The 15,407-nt window shown below is 36.6% G+C and overlaps 1 protein-coding gene and 1 long non-coding RNA gene across 4 annotated transcripts in view; one reads left to right on the top strand and one right to left on the bottom strand.

Annotated features, from left to right (window-relative positions):
* The window catches only part of JAKMIP1 (janus kinase and microtubule interacting protein 1), a 146,676-nt gene that overhangs the window by 302 nt on the left and 130,967 nt on the right, over positions 1 to 15,407 (bottom strand). Inside the window, exons 22-23 of the mRNA XM_026846680.1 lie at positions 4,236 to 4,301; positions 1,823 to 1,867 (exon numbers count right to left, since the gene is read on the bottom strand). Coding sequence (XP_026702481.1) covers positions 1,823 to 1,867; positions 4,236 to 4,301 — 111 coding nt within the window. The remainder of the gene's footprint in view (positions 1 to 1,822; positions 1,868 to 4,235; positions 4,302 to 15,407) is intronic.
* Positions 11,023 to 15,407, top strand: part of LOC113479051 — a 29,153-nt gene continuing 24,768 nt past the window's right edge. For all 3 annotated transcript variants that reach the window (XR_003398196.1, XR_003398198.1, XR_003398197.1), the window contains exons 1-2: positions 11,023 to 11,240; positions 14,129 to 14,236. This is a non-coding gene — a long non-coding RNA (uncharacterized LOC113479051). The remainder of the gene's footprint in view (positions 11,241 to 14,128; positions 14,237 to 15,407) is intronic.

The raw sequence follows: 15,407 nt of genomic DNA, 5'->3' as shown, positions 1-15,407 counted from the left end.
AAGTGTCTTAAAATAGGCTTTGTTGTGTTAATTAATCAGAGATAGATTATTAATTAATAAATCGAGACAGATTCACCTCTGACAAAATGAATTAAAGGAAATTACATTCCACACTAACACCACAATCTGATGTGCACTCCTAGAAATGTGAGAGTTGAGTATCTATGTGGCCACACAGCCATTATCCCTGTGTTATCCCCTCAAAATACCTGTCACCAGCCTTGAATTTAACTACTTAAATAGTTACTGTTAACAGGAGGAATATTAGGTTATATCAGCACAATGTGTTTTCTGGAGACTAATTATACCTGCAATATTTTCTTCTTTTTTCTTTTTTTTTTTTTCTTCCCCAAGGGGACACATAATACTATCAGCACAGACACCTATAGATCAGACCTGAACATTTTCATAAGGAAAATGCTGTAAAAATCTTGCTCAACTTCAACTAATTTTCAACATCCATCTAGCAACAAAAAGTAAGCTACTGCACTTGGCACAGATCAATAATACCCTTGGAATATATTCCATCCAACTGTATCTACCATCATTTTATTGCAAAATATAAAACATATACAGCAATGCCACTAATGAAAGACTGGAGCCAGTTCCCAAGAGCATGAACAGAAAGATGATAACCCCCAAAAGAGTCCATGACAATACAGGTCTGATCTCTCAAAAATACTTGTGATTTGGGCAGAAAAAAATACTGTTTCAAGGTTAATGTAAGGTAAATATCATAGCTTTTTTGGGTAACTATTGTCATCATTCTGCTTCATCATACAGTACTTGATAAGAGTTCAAAGGGTTGATTAACCTCATCTCCTACTATAAGGAGATGCCATGAACATATTTCACAACAGATTTCAAAAAAACAAAACACCTGGAAAAATAGTAATCATAAAAACACATGTATTTTCAGTTAAAAAAACCCCAAACAAACAAACAAACAAAAAAAAACCAACAAAACAACAGCCACAACAAAACCTCTGTGTAATTATTAAATAGTTTAAAACCATATCTTAATCCTCAAACAGCTAGCTTGTTGAGTTACCATCCTTACTGAAAGGTAGTGTACAAGTTGTGTTGCTCCAGGGAAGAGGGCTAGGACTGATTTTCTATATTGTATTTCCCTCTTGTTGTGTGTAAGGTGAGCACTGCCACTACAGCTCCTGCTGTACCTGAACAAATTCATTTTGTCCTTTCATTGAGCTGAAAGTATCGGGACTCTGTGGAAAGGGTAGTGGGAACGATGGTAGTGTCTCAAGGGAGAGACATGGAGGTTTCTTGTCTTTGCCCTTTCCATGTTGCATGGGCACATGGAGGGTCAGTCACATTGCAACCTTCACACTGCCTCACAAAAGGGAAATTAGGTAATGATTTCCTAAGTTAGTTCATGGCTTCAAGGATCCTGAGGAAGTACAATGAACCCCTTTTTTTGTATGGGTGGTGTTGCTTACAGGACTTTTTAGAAAACAAAACTGACAACAAATATTTGCCACCTCTCCATCCAGCATGACAGAAAGTAGGATCTTACAGCAATACCTGAACTTTTAGACAAAATGTACCTGCTCTGCAGAATTGAAAAGCACCCACTGCAGTAGAGCAGTCAGTATCTTAGAATGCAAAATAATTTCTCGTTGAAAACCCAGTGACTTTCTACAGAAGTCTAGGAATGTAACTGAAGGCATCCAAGTAAAATTTTATAGGAGACACTTCCTCTCTGTGCAAGCAAAACCACTGTACCCTCCCCCATGGTTTCAGAGTCTTACAAAGACAAATAAGAGTTAAAAATTGAGTTCAAAGAAATATAAAGAGTACCAACCGCACGTCTTGGCTCAGTTGTGTCATCAAGGCCACAGAATGAATGCTAGTGAAAAAAACAAAAAAAGGAACAAAAACTATAACATAAGATCAAAAGAAAATGAGGAAAAAAGAAAAGAAAAAATATGTAAGATATGTAATAAGAAAATCTGGTTACATTATTTTACAGCAGTTAGTCTTACATCAGTATTAACTGAGTTGATCTGAAAGAGAGATACAGTACACCAATATTACTCTAAAAAGGGGTAACAGGATACAAAATTCAGTATTTGAGGGCAGCTTTACAAATGGTAACATTTGTGGATTATGTAAACTCAGAAATATTAAGCTTGGCTTTGCAACTCATTTAAGCAAGTACACACCTGAAAGCTCTCCTGAACCAAGACTTAACAGTCCAAGGACACAAACTAAATCTAACTCAAAATAATAGAGAATCAGTTATGAGAAAAGCATGATGCATTTAAACAGCACTTGTTCCTCATGTATCATAGAATAAAACTGAGATTTTACATTATTCTTTTGTATAGCCTTTAGAAGCAGGACAGTTTGCTGAAGAATCTATAGGGAAAAAATACTGTCATCCTTATGTTCTGATTTGACAGAATTTTACATAAAACTTAGAATTGGAATTCATTCCTAAAGGAAAATATAAAGACATACTCATGACACAGTAACTATAAATGGTGCATTGCCCTTAGCTACAACCAGCAATGAGCCTCAGCTACAAATACTGGCATTCCTTCAAAAGCGTAAGACCTCTCCACAATAAATTATTGTGCTCCATATCAGCAGACTGGTTTGGACCCACTGATATATTAAACCGTCAGAACAATGAAGTGGAAGTATAATATTAATTGATTCTCTGACAACACAATCTTCCTTTGGGTATTCAAATTTAGAATGGGATTTAATCCCAAAGAAAAAAATATCCAAATGTAACACACATAGAAGGAAGCCCTCCACCCATCCAGGAGTTGAAGGTTAATAGAAAATGATGATGTTTTCTTGAGGTCTCCAGGTAATGTAACATTAAGGCAAAGAGAGCATTATTCATTTTAACTTATTACCAGCGTTCTGATAAGCTTGTGATTAAGCCCTTTGAGGGGTGGCTACTGCCTGTGTTTCTCTGATAGTGGAAATGGGGACCACTGCCTTCCCAATGGATGCAGACAGACTAGCCCCAGCCAGGAAGTAGTGGGGGTGATGCAAAGTGACTATTAGCAACAGCTGGAGACAGCCCAGCTTCTCACAGCTCTTCTTCTGCCTCTTCCACAAACCCAGCTGGATATCACAGTTCAAAAAGTGCAGGATGAGGTACCTCAGAGGGCAGACAACTACTGTGGGAGCAGAAGGGGCCAAGGAAGCGGCTGAGGGAATTGTAGTAGCTGCTAGAAGTGCAGTACCCCTAGAGGGTGACACGGGGAGGACAGCTACATCCTGAGAGCAGATGAAGGGACAGTGAGATTAGTGAAGGGTGAGGATGAAACTTTCCCACATCCTACAAGCTGCCCCCAAAGCCTCTCTCAGTTCTGCAAACCCTACTAACATCTTCCAGCTTCCATTCAGAGTCCTCCAAAAGCTTTCCTTTTGTTCCTCTGATCCCAGAAGAAAAAAAAAAAACAAAACCAATGACTGAAAGCTCCACCGAAAACTTCTCTATTCAGCCCAGCAGCAAGTTAATGTAGGATTAGGTACCCATATGTACCAGAGAAAATGAACATGAGATAATGTGACTCATCTTGGGATCTAGGCATTAGTTTAGCAAAAGCAACATAACTAAACCGTTTTGCCAGGGCTTAGAGAAAGCCCTGTTGTCAGCTCATGCCCTGCAGAACAGCCTAAACTCCACAGAGCTGGAAGACACTTGAGCCCACAGTCCAGGAAGATCATGCTGGCTCTTGCTCTGGACCACAGTGACCCAGACACATTTGCTGCCTTAAGCCTCAATCAGAGCTTCTTCAAAAGAGGAGAAAATCTGGATCCAGCCTATTAATTTGAAACTTGTGTCCATCTTAAAGCAAGAAATATTTTTTGTTTGTAGTGTTCGTCACATGCACCTCATTTTGCAAAACAATGTTATCCAAAGAACAGGGCTGAGCTAAGCGATTCTGTCAGAGACAAATCTTTGTTGTTTCCTGATCTAAACAACAGTAAATCTTTCCCCTTCTAATCTAGCATCTTTTCAGACCCCTTCGTTCCTTTCTGTACTTGATAGAAAATCCAGATAGCAAATGATTTTTAGCAGATTAGGGACAGAGCTTCATTTCATGCAGTAATATATTAAATTCAAATTTTGTCTTGTTTTAAAGGAGATTTTGTTATATTAGGTTAAGTACTATTAATGTCAATGCAACACAGGAAAATAAATTAGTATGGAAAAAAAATCCATTGGCATCACTCAAGCATTTATTTACCTTTTCCTCAATTTCTTTGAGTTGCCTCTTTTGAAGTTCTATTTTATCTTCTAGTTCTCGAATTCGCTGGAAGAGAAAAAACAAAATAGACATTATTATATCTAATTTTAAAAGTATATACATCAAAAAAAAAGAGTAGATTAAAAAGTAAGAGAAAAAAACGTCCATTATTAATGTAACACTTCCTTTACAGTTATATTAGACCTGTCCATGGCACGATTGCTCCATGCTTCCATGAAACCACGGCATTTTAAACAAGCTGCGCATTTAGATCAGCAAGTCTACTCATTAATCATAATTTTAACATATACACACAGACAATTCCAATTAGCACCAAAATTCTTAGAAGTAGAACACTATTTTCTCTGCAACTGCTAGAAGTTTTTCTATTTACTTAGACAGTCAGCAGATTATATTATTACATTTCAACTCCCTGTTTTCATTTCCTATAAAACATAACTATGCTTCTGGCATAGTCATGCTATACCAGAAAAACAGAGCACACAGATTTTCAGTTCATCACCAAAACACCATCCAGAGATTTATCTCCATCCTATTACCAGAGCCACCTCTCACCAGAGTCAGAGGGAACGTTTCCTTTAGTGTAGTGCTCTGTAATTTTAAGGATTTTCCTTGTTCTGTTCCACAAAGGATCTCCAAAAATATGACTGCTGTTGGATCTACATATTCTATCTTACTTCTGTTCCCTTGTTTCATTTCTGTAAGTTATGCTAAAAAAAAAATAAATTCTGGGCTTCTACATTAAGAAGATGCATTTAATTACACTTTTAGTATATTGTACTTGTTACAGATAAAGTAGGTTCATAAATTATTTTTTTATAGGTGGAAGCCTGGAATCTCCTACTAACAGCCAGTGGTAATCAAGGAGCAACTTTATACTATCAGGTTTTTTGGGGATTAACTACCTGACCTCTGCCTGGCCTCCTATAGCTAAAGTTATTAGCAGTTCATGAACTTTGGAAGAAAAAATATCACCTACTCTAATACTACTCTCCACACAAATACTGCCCACAGCTCACAACAACAGCTTTGTTACTGTTGCTGCTAGTTTAAAAAAAAAAAACAAAAAAACAAAAAACCAAAAACCAAACAACAAACAACCAAAACCAAAATGCTTAAATAACTGGTTTGAATATTATGCAGTCAGAATAAGTCAACCAAAACCTCCACTGTATCATGCTGAAATGTTCAGAGATTTCCACAGATAATATAAAAGCACAAATCAGATTACCTTCATGTGACACAAGTGCATGCAGCTTTTCTGACAGTAACAAATGCCCCAAGCACAGCTGTATTAATTTTGCTTTTCCTATATTACACTTGAATTGATTTATACTTCATCTACTCCCTGCTCAAGACAAGGCTATCTCACCAGTGATTATCTTCATATACTCTATGTACCAGGAATATTACGATCACTGTAAAAAGCCATGGGATGAGAAGCAGGCAGATGTAATCACCTCTGAGATCTCTGGTCCATCAGGATACACTCCTGTTTCTCTCACTTTAGTTATGCTAATTCCTATTTAAATCTATATCCCAGAGCTGAGTGACAGACTTCAAATCTCTGGGAGTCCTGCTATGTTCTGTGACAAAATTTGACCACGGTGAGATAAGTGGAGAGAAGGAATGTTTTAAAATACCATTTTCACCTTCAAGTTTTATCATGTAAGATATTTTTTCAATATCTGCTGAGAATTCTCCTCCAGAAAAAAGGAAAATAAAAAAGCCCCCAAACATCTGGTGGCTTTCTCACCTCAGGGTTTACAATAAGTATCCTTTTATAAAAGAACATGTTAATTAGGATAAGACAGCAATTTTCAGATTTGGGAATTATGTTAATTAAGTAAAAATTGAGATGTTATTATTCCCTTATGAATTTTTAATCTTTTCAAAAGATTACAGCTATTCAGCTATTCTCTCCAGCTATTCAGAATAGCTAAAAAAAGAAAAAAAAAAAAAAAAAAAAAAAAAGTTTCTGTTCTCTAATTCTCACCCATAACCCATCATAACTATCAAAATTTGTGAAACAAAATCTAGAGAATAGTTTTAAGGTGAGGAAATATAACCTTTCATAAAAATCAGTTTAAATGCAAGATAATCTAGCAATTATAAGGGAATACTCTGCATAGGGTTGAATTTCTTAGCAGTGAAAATCTACAAAATATCCTCAAAACTAGATTTTTGTCAGAAAGGCAGACATCTACCAGGTGGATATAGTCTGTAGGGCAGATATTTACATGTATGCATGTGTATAAGCAAACCTGTTCCAGACTTACCACCTCAGGTTAATATGTTGAAGAGAGGTGACTGGTGTTTAAATACCTAGTATTCCCCTTATACGAGTGAAAATTGCAATGACAGAAGACTTAACACTGCAAATGAGTAACATTTTGTAACCAACTTCTTTACTACAGAAATTAAAAATTAAAACCTAGACAGGTCAGAATTGTTCTAAAACACAACCATGGACCGGAATATTCCATCAGGTAGCAAAGCTTGGGGTCATTTACTTCTAGTTGTTTAATTGCTTTCCCCTGGAGTATTGTAGGGAGGATTATCCGGGAGGATCAAGTGGGTGTAGCTATTCCCATCACTATCCTCTGACTGCACAGGGTCAGCACTGGAAGATAACCTGCCTAGCTCAGCTATTTATATTTCCTAAAAAGTCTGATTTAACTAATTTCTTTCCATTTGACTACAGAGATAGCCTTAAAAATATATACATATATATGCAGTATATTGACAGGAAAAGAGCATCTGTAAATACTGAGTTTACATCTGCATGTAGTATTTAACAGATAAAAATAATTATTTCCCCCCATTATACCTATCCCCATTTACAGCATTATCTTGATCAAAGATAACAATTTCCAAAATATGACTTTAAAAAATACATGTAAGCTACATGCAATAATCCTAGCTTTAACAAAAAAGTGCCTTCTAGAAGTAGTAAGAGATGTTCCTCAGTCAAAGGTTATATTAAACTACCAAGAAGGAAATTACACAAAAATTACACATATTAAGACCAAAGGCAGGACTGCTTGAGATTCAGTATAAGCATGTACATCTTTATCTACTGTTCCTTTTATTTGCAAGATTTAGCAGTCAAGAAGCTGTGGATTCACTCTCAGGATTTCAACATTTGATTGGATGCTTTCAATGAATTCTGATTTGTTTACATTTGCAAAAGCATAACTTTTACAACAATGCGGAACTATTTTGTTACCAAGAAAGTCTACTTACTTTAATGCTGGAGGGCATAAGTGGATGATCAGTAAGCCAAGCTTTTCCTAGTATGTCATATAGAGTTGTAACAGTTGTGCTATAAAAGATGCATTCATCTCTATCTTTGACAAGGTTCATAGGAACCTTGCAGGGTAAATCCAGTGCATTTTCAACTGCACAAAAAACTATGCAAGGAGGCAACAAAATCTATTGTATCTTGCTCTCAAAACATTGATAAGTCTTGGTTAAGGAGAAAGCTACAGGCTGTTCTTTTATTTTCTTTTTTAAAAAGGGAGGGAAGACAACCTAAAAGCAGCACAGTGTTTGTTGCCTTTAAACACCCTAGCACTGGTCACAGTCAGAGCAAGGATTAGGGACAAAATAGAGCAATGTTACACGGGGTTCTAGCAGTTCCTGTGTTCCTACAGTTAATAGCTGGCCCTCAGTCACATGAGAGCACCTTTTGGGGACTGACAGGATTCATGAGAATAACAGTGTTGTCAAACCGTGAGGCCATACAAAGGAATTACTGTAGGCAAACAAAGAGCCACAGTCAGACAAAAAGAGTGCAGTGAGAATGCAGCCACGAAAGAAAAGAGAACAGACATTAGGGACGTGGATCCTTAACACTGTCCACCTGGCCTGCATTCAAAACCAACCCGCCAAAATCACAAATACTAGTTTGCCATTTAATTTATTACAATAGCAAATAAAACCTCACAAATCTTCTGGAGGAGGGATGGGGAGATTTGTGACTACTCTGTGTTACTACCTTCAACCACAAGGAGCTCTCCCAAGGTTTGGAAAGAGGGCTGGACAGCCATCCATCTCAGTATGGCAGATGTTTGATAAAACATCCCTCCGCTAGCAATGAGGTTTCCTGCCACTTCTGAGGAAGAGCTTGTAAGCGGCCAGAAAGCAGGAGCGGCTGGGCGGCCGTCCTGCTGTGCTGAGCTAACAGCAGATGGCTCTGCCCGCCAAGCTACGCTTCAGCCCTGCTAGGAGTGAGGCTCACCTGGGAAACACCTTTGCCTTTCCAGACAGCTACAGAACCAAGATGCTAAAGACGTACAATGTATGCCGTACTCATTACTTCACTGCAATTTGAACCGACTTCTAAGTTCCATTATATTTTTTTCTTAATAGTAGTTACATACACATTATATATACAGAGGTAGGTGGCACAGCTAATCCTGATGGACAGCCTAAAAATGCTAACAATTAGGTAAGAGAGAGAACATCCAGAAAGTTGAGGCAGATAAAGCATATATTTCCTTTGGAAGTCTATAGTGCAAATACAGGCGTGTGACTGAAAGTCTGATAAAGTACTCCTAACATGGCACTATTTACCACAACACAGAGCTGTAAAAGGGGTTTACCATCAGTCATTTCCTCTCCTCTTCAGTTCAATGCTTGGAGAGCTCCCAAACACAAAGGGCTCTCAAACTGCCCAGAAGTAGGAAATTAAACATTTTTCTCAGCAGAAGATTCCTAATGTGCAGAAAATTCCTCCTAAACACTCATAACCCTCATTTCCTTTCACCTCACAATGGGAAGGTCCTCTTTCTGGGAAACAGGATACATTTCTTGAAGTGCAAGTATCCATTTAAGCAACTACTTCACTTTGGTACATTTGGATGGTGAGTGTCTTTAGTGTGTATCTTCCAGTACTGGTAGGGAAATTAAGACAGTCAGATCTTCCTTTCTGAGGTAACAGAGGGCTGAAACACCAAGATGGGACTACACAACATTATTACTCCCAGATGTTTGGACATTCCTCCAGAAGGGAGTCTCCAAGGCTGCATGAAGCATTGCTCTATAGGTAGTATGCTGCCTGAGCTGGTCTACACGGTACCAGTTCAGGTGTCTGCACCTACAGCTCTTTCCTGACAGCTGGATAATTTCCCTAGAGATAACGGTTGTTTTCCAAATACATCCAAACTCAGTAAAAGTGTAGATAACCCTAGATGCAAATTCATTACTGTCATGAATCCCTTGCACAAAGGTACAAAGAAAGGAATGATACAACTTTAAAAACGGAATTAAAGGCAATTGGTTACTTGCAGATCATTCAACTTAGAGGCCACATCCAATGGAATGATATTACCGCATTACCAGAGTGGCATCAGTACCAGCTAGGTACTGATTTCAAAAGGGAAATTTCTGTAATTTTTAGCATGGTCTGTCTCCTGTGACTATATCACAATCTTAGGGTTGAAAGGCACATCTCTGGGATATCTGAGGAATCAAAATTTAGGTGAAATGCAAGGTGGTAGATGTGTGTCTGGAAATATTACTCTACTTTCACTAACAGATAAATTCCAGTAACACAGGCCTAGAAAATTCATCTTGCATTATGGAGCAAAGAAATACAAATAATGAGGCTAATAGTGGAAATAACACTATTGCCCTGCCATTACTTAACATCACTGAAGGGTTTAGCCAAAATGAAAAAAATTGCTCTATTAAAAAAAAAACAGGAAATTTAATTGCATTCCCTCACAGTACACATGAAGTATGTGTGCCCAGCCTGTGTTATAATAGCAATCCATCTACATTAAGTACTGTTTCCATTAATATAGCACTGGTTGTAAAGGAGTGCTGAAATAGATGGAAATCCTTCCACCAAGCTCAGTGGGCTCTGAATTGCAGTTTCAGAGTTATCATTTTTCTGCTGGAGGTAATAAATCAGCCCAGTAATGATTTGTCATCATTTTGAGCATTTGGCATGGGAGGAACTTCAGCATTACAAACAAAGAAAATAGATCTGAGATGTAATTAAGTGCCCTACTAGTCTAAGATACTAGGTCCAAATTTCCCCCACCTACCAACCAAAATGTGCCTATTTCCTCATTTGTTTTATTTTTTCTTTCATGATACCTCAAATTCTAATGAGAAATGGACCATGTCTCTCTACAATTACATGGTACCAATCTCCCAGCTACCTTTTTAGTAGCAAACACAGATTCTGAGGATTCCAGTGCTTTCTGTTCATCATTGGATAGGACTAGATGACGTGGACTTCTTCATTCAAGCCTTCTGTCCTCTCCAATTTATTCACAGCATTAGCCAGTTATTCACAGTCCTCAAGCAACACCTTGGATGGCTTCAAATCCTTTGAAGCTTTGACAAATGGAGAAAATGCTACCAGGGAAGGAACTTCTGTGACAAATTTCATCTACCAGAAAACACTGACCACATTATCCTTCACATAGGTGTCAAGCTGCAGAACTGATGCTCTTGTTTCCTAGGCAAGTGTGTAAGTAAAGAGCCCATCCAAATAAACATACTGTTTTACTGACAGCAACATCAAGATCGACTTAGCTGGCTGCAAAATATGCTCCTTGCCATGCTAGTGTAGTTGTGAAAACACAAGAATGTACTAATCAGGAGTTTAGAAATCACTTTAATAGTTCCTGCAACACATTCTTATTGGATTTACATTCATGAGTAAATCCAAGAAAACAATGTGATAATTTTAGCACAAAGCAGACAAAGAAGGATTTGCTAAGCTGCTTAGAGCCTTGGCTCTGAAATGCTGGAAAGGCTCAGGTTGATGTATATTTACAGGATAAGCACCATGGATGGGCTGTATCAGACATGACCTGTGTTTTGAATCTTTGAAGACATCTTATGATGAAGAACATATCTCATTCTGCAGTAAAATTTAGCAAGTGAAATCTGACAAAAGGAAGAATCTGTACTGATTCATTATATCATCATTTTAAGCAGCTTCTCAACACTATTAAGACACAGGTATGTAAGATCTTCAATAATGTGAACAGCTTAACTGTGTTAAATGTATAAATTTAAACAAAGATGAATATAAACTGACTTGCCTTTAGCTGTTATTCAAATCACTAAGCTGAGGGATAAAGTTCCTTTATGAAAATAAATATATTATTTTCTTGATTTTTTTTGAAATCTAATGCATTTTAACAGCTGTTTAAAAGCCTCTACTGTGTTTACAATTTGCATAAGTAACTGCCACATGCATCTACTCAAGCTGTTGGATCTGCTACTCTTAAGGGTTCTGGGTTCAGGAATCAAAATATTCCCTTTAGTCCCATATTCCTAGAATGTGATTTTGCATAATGGTCATAAGGAAACAAGTAAGCGCACTGTAACAGCATTACCTTAAGCTATTTCAGATGTCATTTTGGTTTGCTCTATGATTGAAAACAATATAAATTTCAGCCAGTTGAACATGATAAATAGTGGATCAGTTTGGATATACCATACCTCTCTGAATCTCACCAAGGTCTTTCTTAACATAGCAGGTAAAAGTTTCATTCCTTTCTGTGTCCTGCCGTCTCAACCATGATAATCCAATTAATAGTTACTGAAGTAGGAGAATTGTTCTTGTTAATCTTTATTATGCATTTGTAGTTTCTTTATTTGTTTTTTTGAGGAGAACGAATCTTTTAGCAGCTGCACTGATGCATTTCCCAGCATGAAAGTTAACGTGTACTCAGTCACATTGGTCTTAGTAGTAATAAAGAAATGCATATAAATGCATTTAGCTTAATTATTTGTTATAAGCTGATACTGAATGACTATACATACATGAAGATATAGCTTCATATTTACTAGTAAATGACTTTTTTTTAACACTGAGAGTATTTTAATTTATGCTATAGTAAAACTACATCATACATTGATATCCAACAGAAGAATATCAACAGTCCTATTGCTTTCATTCGGGAAAAACAATAATTAAAGCCACATTAGCCTTATATCTACACAAAATGGCTATTCTAAGTCTATGTGAACTCAGAAGACAAAACAAATTCAACACCTTAAAATTGACTCCTTAGCGGCCTAGACTCATTACCTGTGGGGGAAAAAAAAATAAAAGAGAGAGAGAAAAAAAAAGAAAAAAAGCATCATGCAATATTTATTTAGCATTAAATTTAGAATATTTTACCTTCTAATATTTAAATCGCAAATTTTTGTGTAATTATCAAGATATATGCATGAATTGTGCATATGAAAACACATTCAATCTTCACTTCTATAACAAACTTCACACTTCCTTTTTTAGACTTGCCTTTCCTCAGCTCCCACTGGCTTTTCCTAAGAAACACAGGGTATTCAGGATTTCAGATGAGAGGATTTAGCATTCAAACCTCAGCTAAGAGTTTACTTGATTCTAATATTGTTTTAAGGCATACAGTTGCTCTTAACTTGAGTGCAACCTCAATCACACCTCATTTAAGACAAAGGAAGCAGACCTTTCAGACCTTTCATATTTTGTAGGTATTAAACATCAGTCCTGCTATCATCACTTATTCAGACAAGAAGCATCACTAAGGCAGTTAGTAAAGTGGGTGTGGTTTGATCTGAAGGCTAAATATGCAGAAAACATACGTAAGGAAACATTGTAAAATAAACATACAGAAATTACTAAAATGATGTCTGTTCTGTCATGCATGTCATCTGTGGGAAATTACAGTTTATTGTGATGTTGTCATTATAGCAGAAATGATGCCTTGAAATTCAGATTCAGCGTTCACTCCTGCATGACAGATCAATACCACAGGTCAACTATGATTAACCTAGTAATGATGTGCTTGGTGAATATAGATTACAGTTAGAAAGCTGCGATATCAGTTGCTTTTAAGAGCAATTCATAAATATAAAAAATGCAGTATCAACAGTAATCTGTGTTGAAGAGAAAAACAGATCATTTCTCAACTGCAAGCATCAGTAATTACCAAATTAAAAAAAAAAAATAATCACTGGTTGTCCTATGTATTTCTCTTCATGTATAGCTGTATGTAAGTACCTGGGGATGAACTTTGCTAGCACCTTAATGGCTCAGATTTAAAATAAATCGTATCTATACAGATTTGGATGTAAAATGAGCGGAGACTCCCCAATTATTACTGTGTAAGTAACCTTAGCAGTAATACTTCTACCTACTTTCTGAATTGTGTGATAAAAGCTGTGAGTGTTTGGCCAAGCCAGCCTCTCTGGCACAAGGCAACATGGCAGAGGAGGTATTGTCTTTAATTTGTCCTCTCTGATATATGGCAAAGTGCCAAAGAGGACAATTTTAAGACAACACCTCCTCATGCTTATCAATGAGGTACACTGAGCGTAACATCTCCCTCCCTTTCTTCCTTTCCCAAGAACCTTCCCAGACAAACATTAAACCTTAATAATTCTCCTTGGGTGAAAAATAGATGGTCTATAAACAGATTACACAGCAAAAGGGAGAAGAATAACTGCTAGATTTATCCAAGCTTTACCTGGACATCCATAGTATATCAAGTGGCAAATCTCAGGTTCCTACTTCACACTGGCAATTAATGTATTAACAAATTTTTATTTTTAATTAAGTTTTTCAGAGAAAAACAGCAAACATCAATGTATTCCAAATAGCTAAACCAATAGGATCTTATAGATATGGTGACATCCAACCCTATGGATTTGTAAACCAGCTACTATCCCAGTGTGAAAAAGGTGTCCTAACTACAAGAGAGCAGGGACAACTCATGGAGGAATGGCATCCACTATAGCTCTGTTTGATCTATAAGCAGTAAGAAATTGGCCCTTCAGGTGAGGGAAAAAAAAAAAAAAAATAGGGAAGGAAATTAGTTTGGTTGATTCTAAGCTATGTTTATATTTTGACATTTCAGGATGAAAGAAGACATCACTGCTTCTGACTTTTCCTTCATGTCCATGAAAAATGTGCCTGAGGCACCACATCTACAGCGAATTCTTCTTTATGGAAGTGACACATAGAGGTCAGTTTGAGTTATACCTGTTTTGTCCTAAAGGATTGTCCTATGCCTTCTAGTAAAATGTGCAAATAAAGTGGTAATTTCTGCTTTTATTACCGATGGATAATCCAATGTGGTCATAAGAGTAAACGCTATAGTTTAAAGAAAACCGTTAAAATATTTCCAGTTATATTCCAACTATTTAGAGCTGGAATTTCGATGTCATAAGCATTCCACAGATGTATTATATTCAGATCTAGAACTGAAGTGATGGTTTGTTTTACTCTGCAAAACTGAGCTCCATCTAAGAATATTCTGACTCAAGTTAGAAGACCCCCAGTTTAGTACAGTACTGCAATGCAACTCAAAGCAAAAAACGGTTTCACATTTTTGATGACACAATTAACTAATACATCTATTTCTTTTTTCATACAATTTTGTACAAAGATAAGACTGCTCTGTGAAATTATTGGATTACATTAAAAAAAACCAAAACTGTCTCATACTTTCTGATTGGAAGCAACCATTTTTGGCACTCAGTGTGTGTCAATCTGCTGTCCTTCAAGGATTTTCTAGCTTCTCTTTCTATTTAAAATAACTTAAAATGAAATCAGAATAAATTCTATTTCTATTTTAAGTTTTTTGCACTTTTGAATACTACTGACAGTGCAATTTGAATTAATATATCCTAATTTAAAGCCTGGTTCTGAGCCCTTTCACAGTTTGTTACTCCAGAAGCAGCTAAAGTCAAACCAACAGGAATATATTTCAAGATAGGTCCCATTTGGTTTATATAAAGCATAATCTGGCCTTTAATTATTTATGGATTTCAGCAGATAACACAATCATAATATATTTTTAAGGCAATCTAACCATGATGCTGTGTGGATTTTTTTTTTTTTTTTTTTTGGGGGGGGGGGGAGTGTGTGTTTGTAAGTCTTTGGTTTTAATAACACCTTCAGTTTTGTAAAGAAGTAATAGAGTTACTGAGATGAAACCAATGGACTGATTTGAACCACTGGTGTTTAAAAGACTTGTGGTGAGCGTTTGGCACTCAATCACTTACTACCCAAAGTGAATTGCAGAGTTGTTTTCCTCTTTGATGGAAAAGACTGGTAGTGTTAAAATTTCCTACAGAAACAGTCTTTAGTTTATTTTCTTGATGTTTGAAAAATAGCTGATTGCATAGATACCA

Source organism: Athene cunicularia (genome assembly GCF_003259725.1).
Source record: "Athene cunicularia isolate RWA chromosome 4 unlocalized genomic scaffold, athCun1 chr4_part1, whole genome shotgun sequence".
NCBI lineage: Eukaryota > Metazoa > Chordata > Aves > Strigiformes > Strigidae > Athene > Athene cunicularia.
The sequence above is the reverse complement of the archived record's forward strand: the minus strand, read 5'-3'. Positions and strand labels throughout refer to the sequence as shown.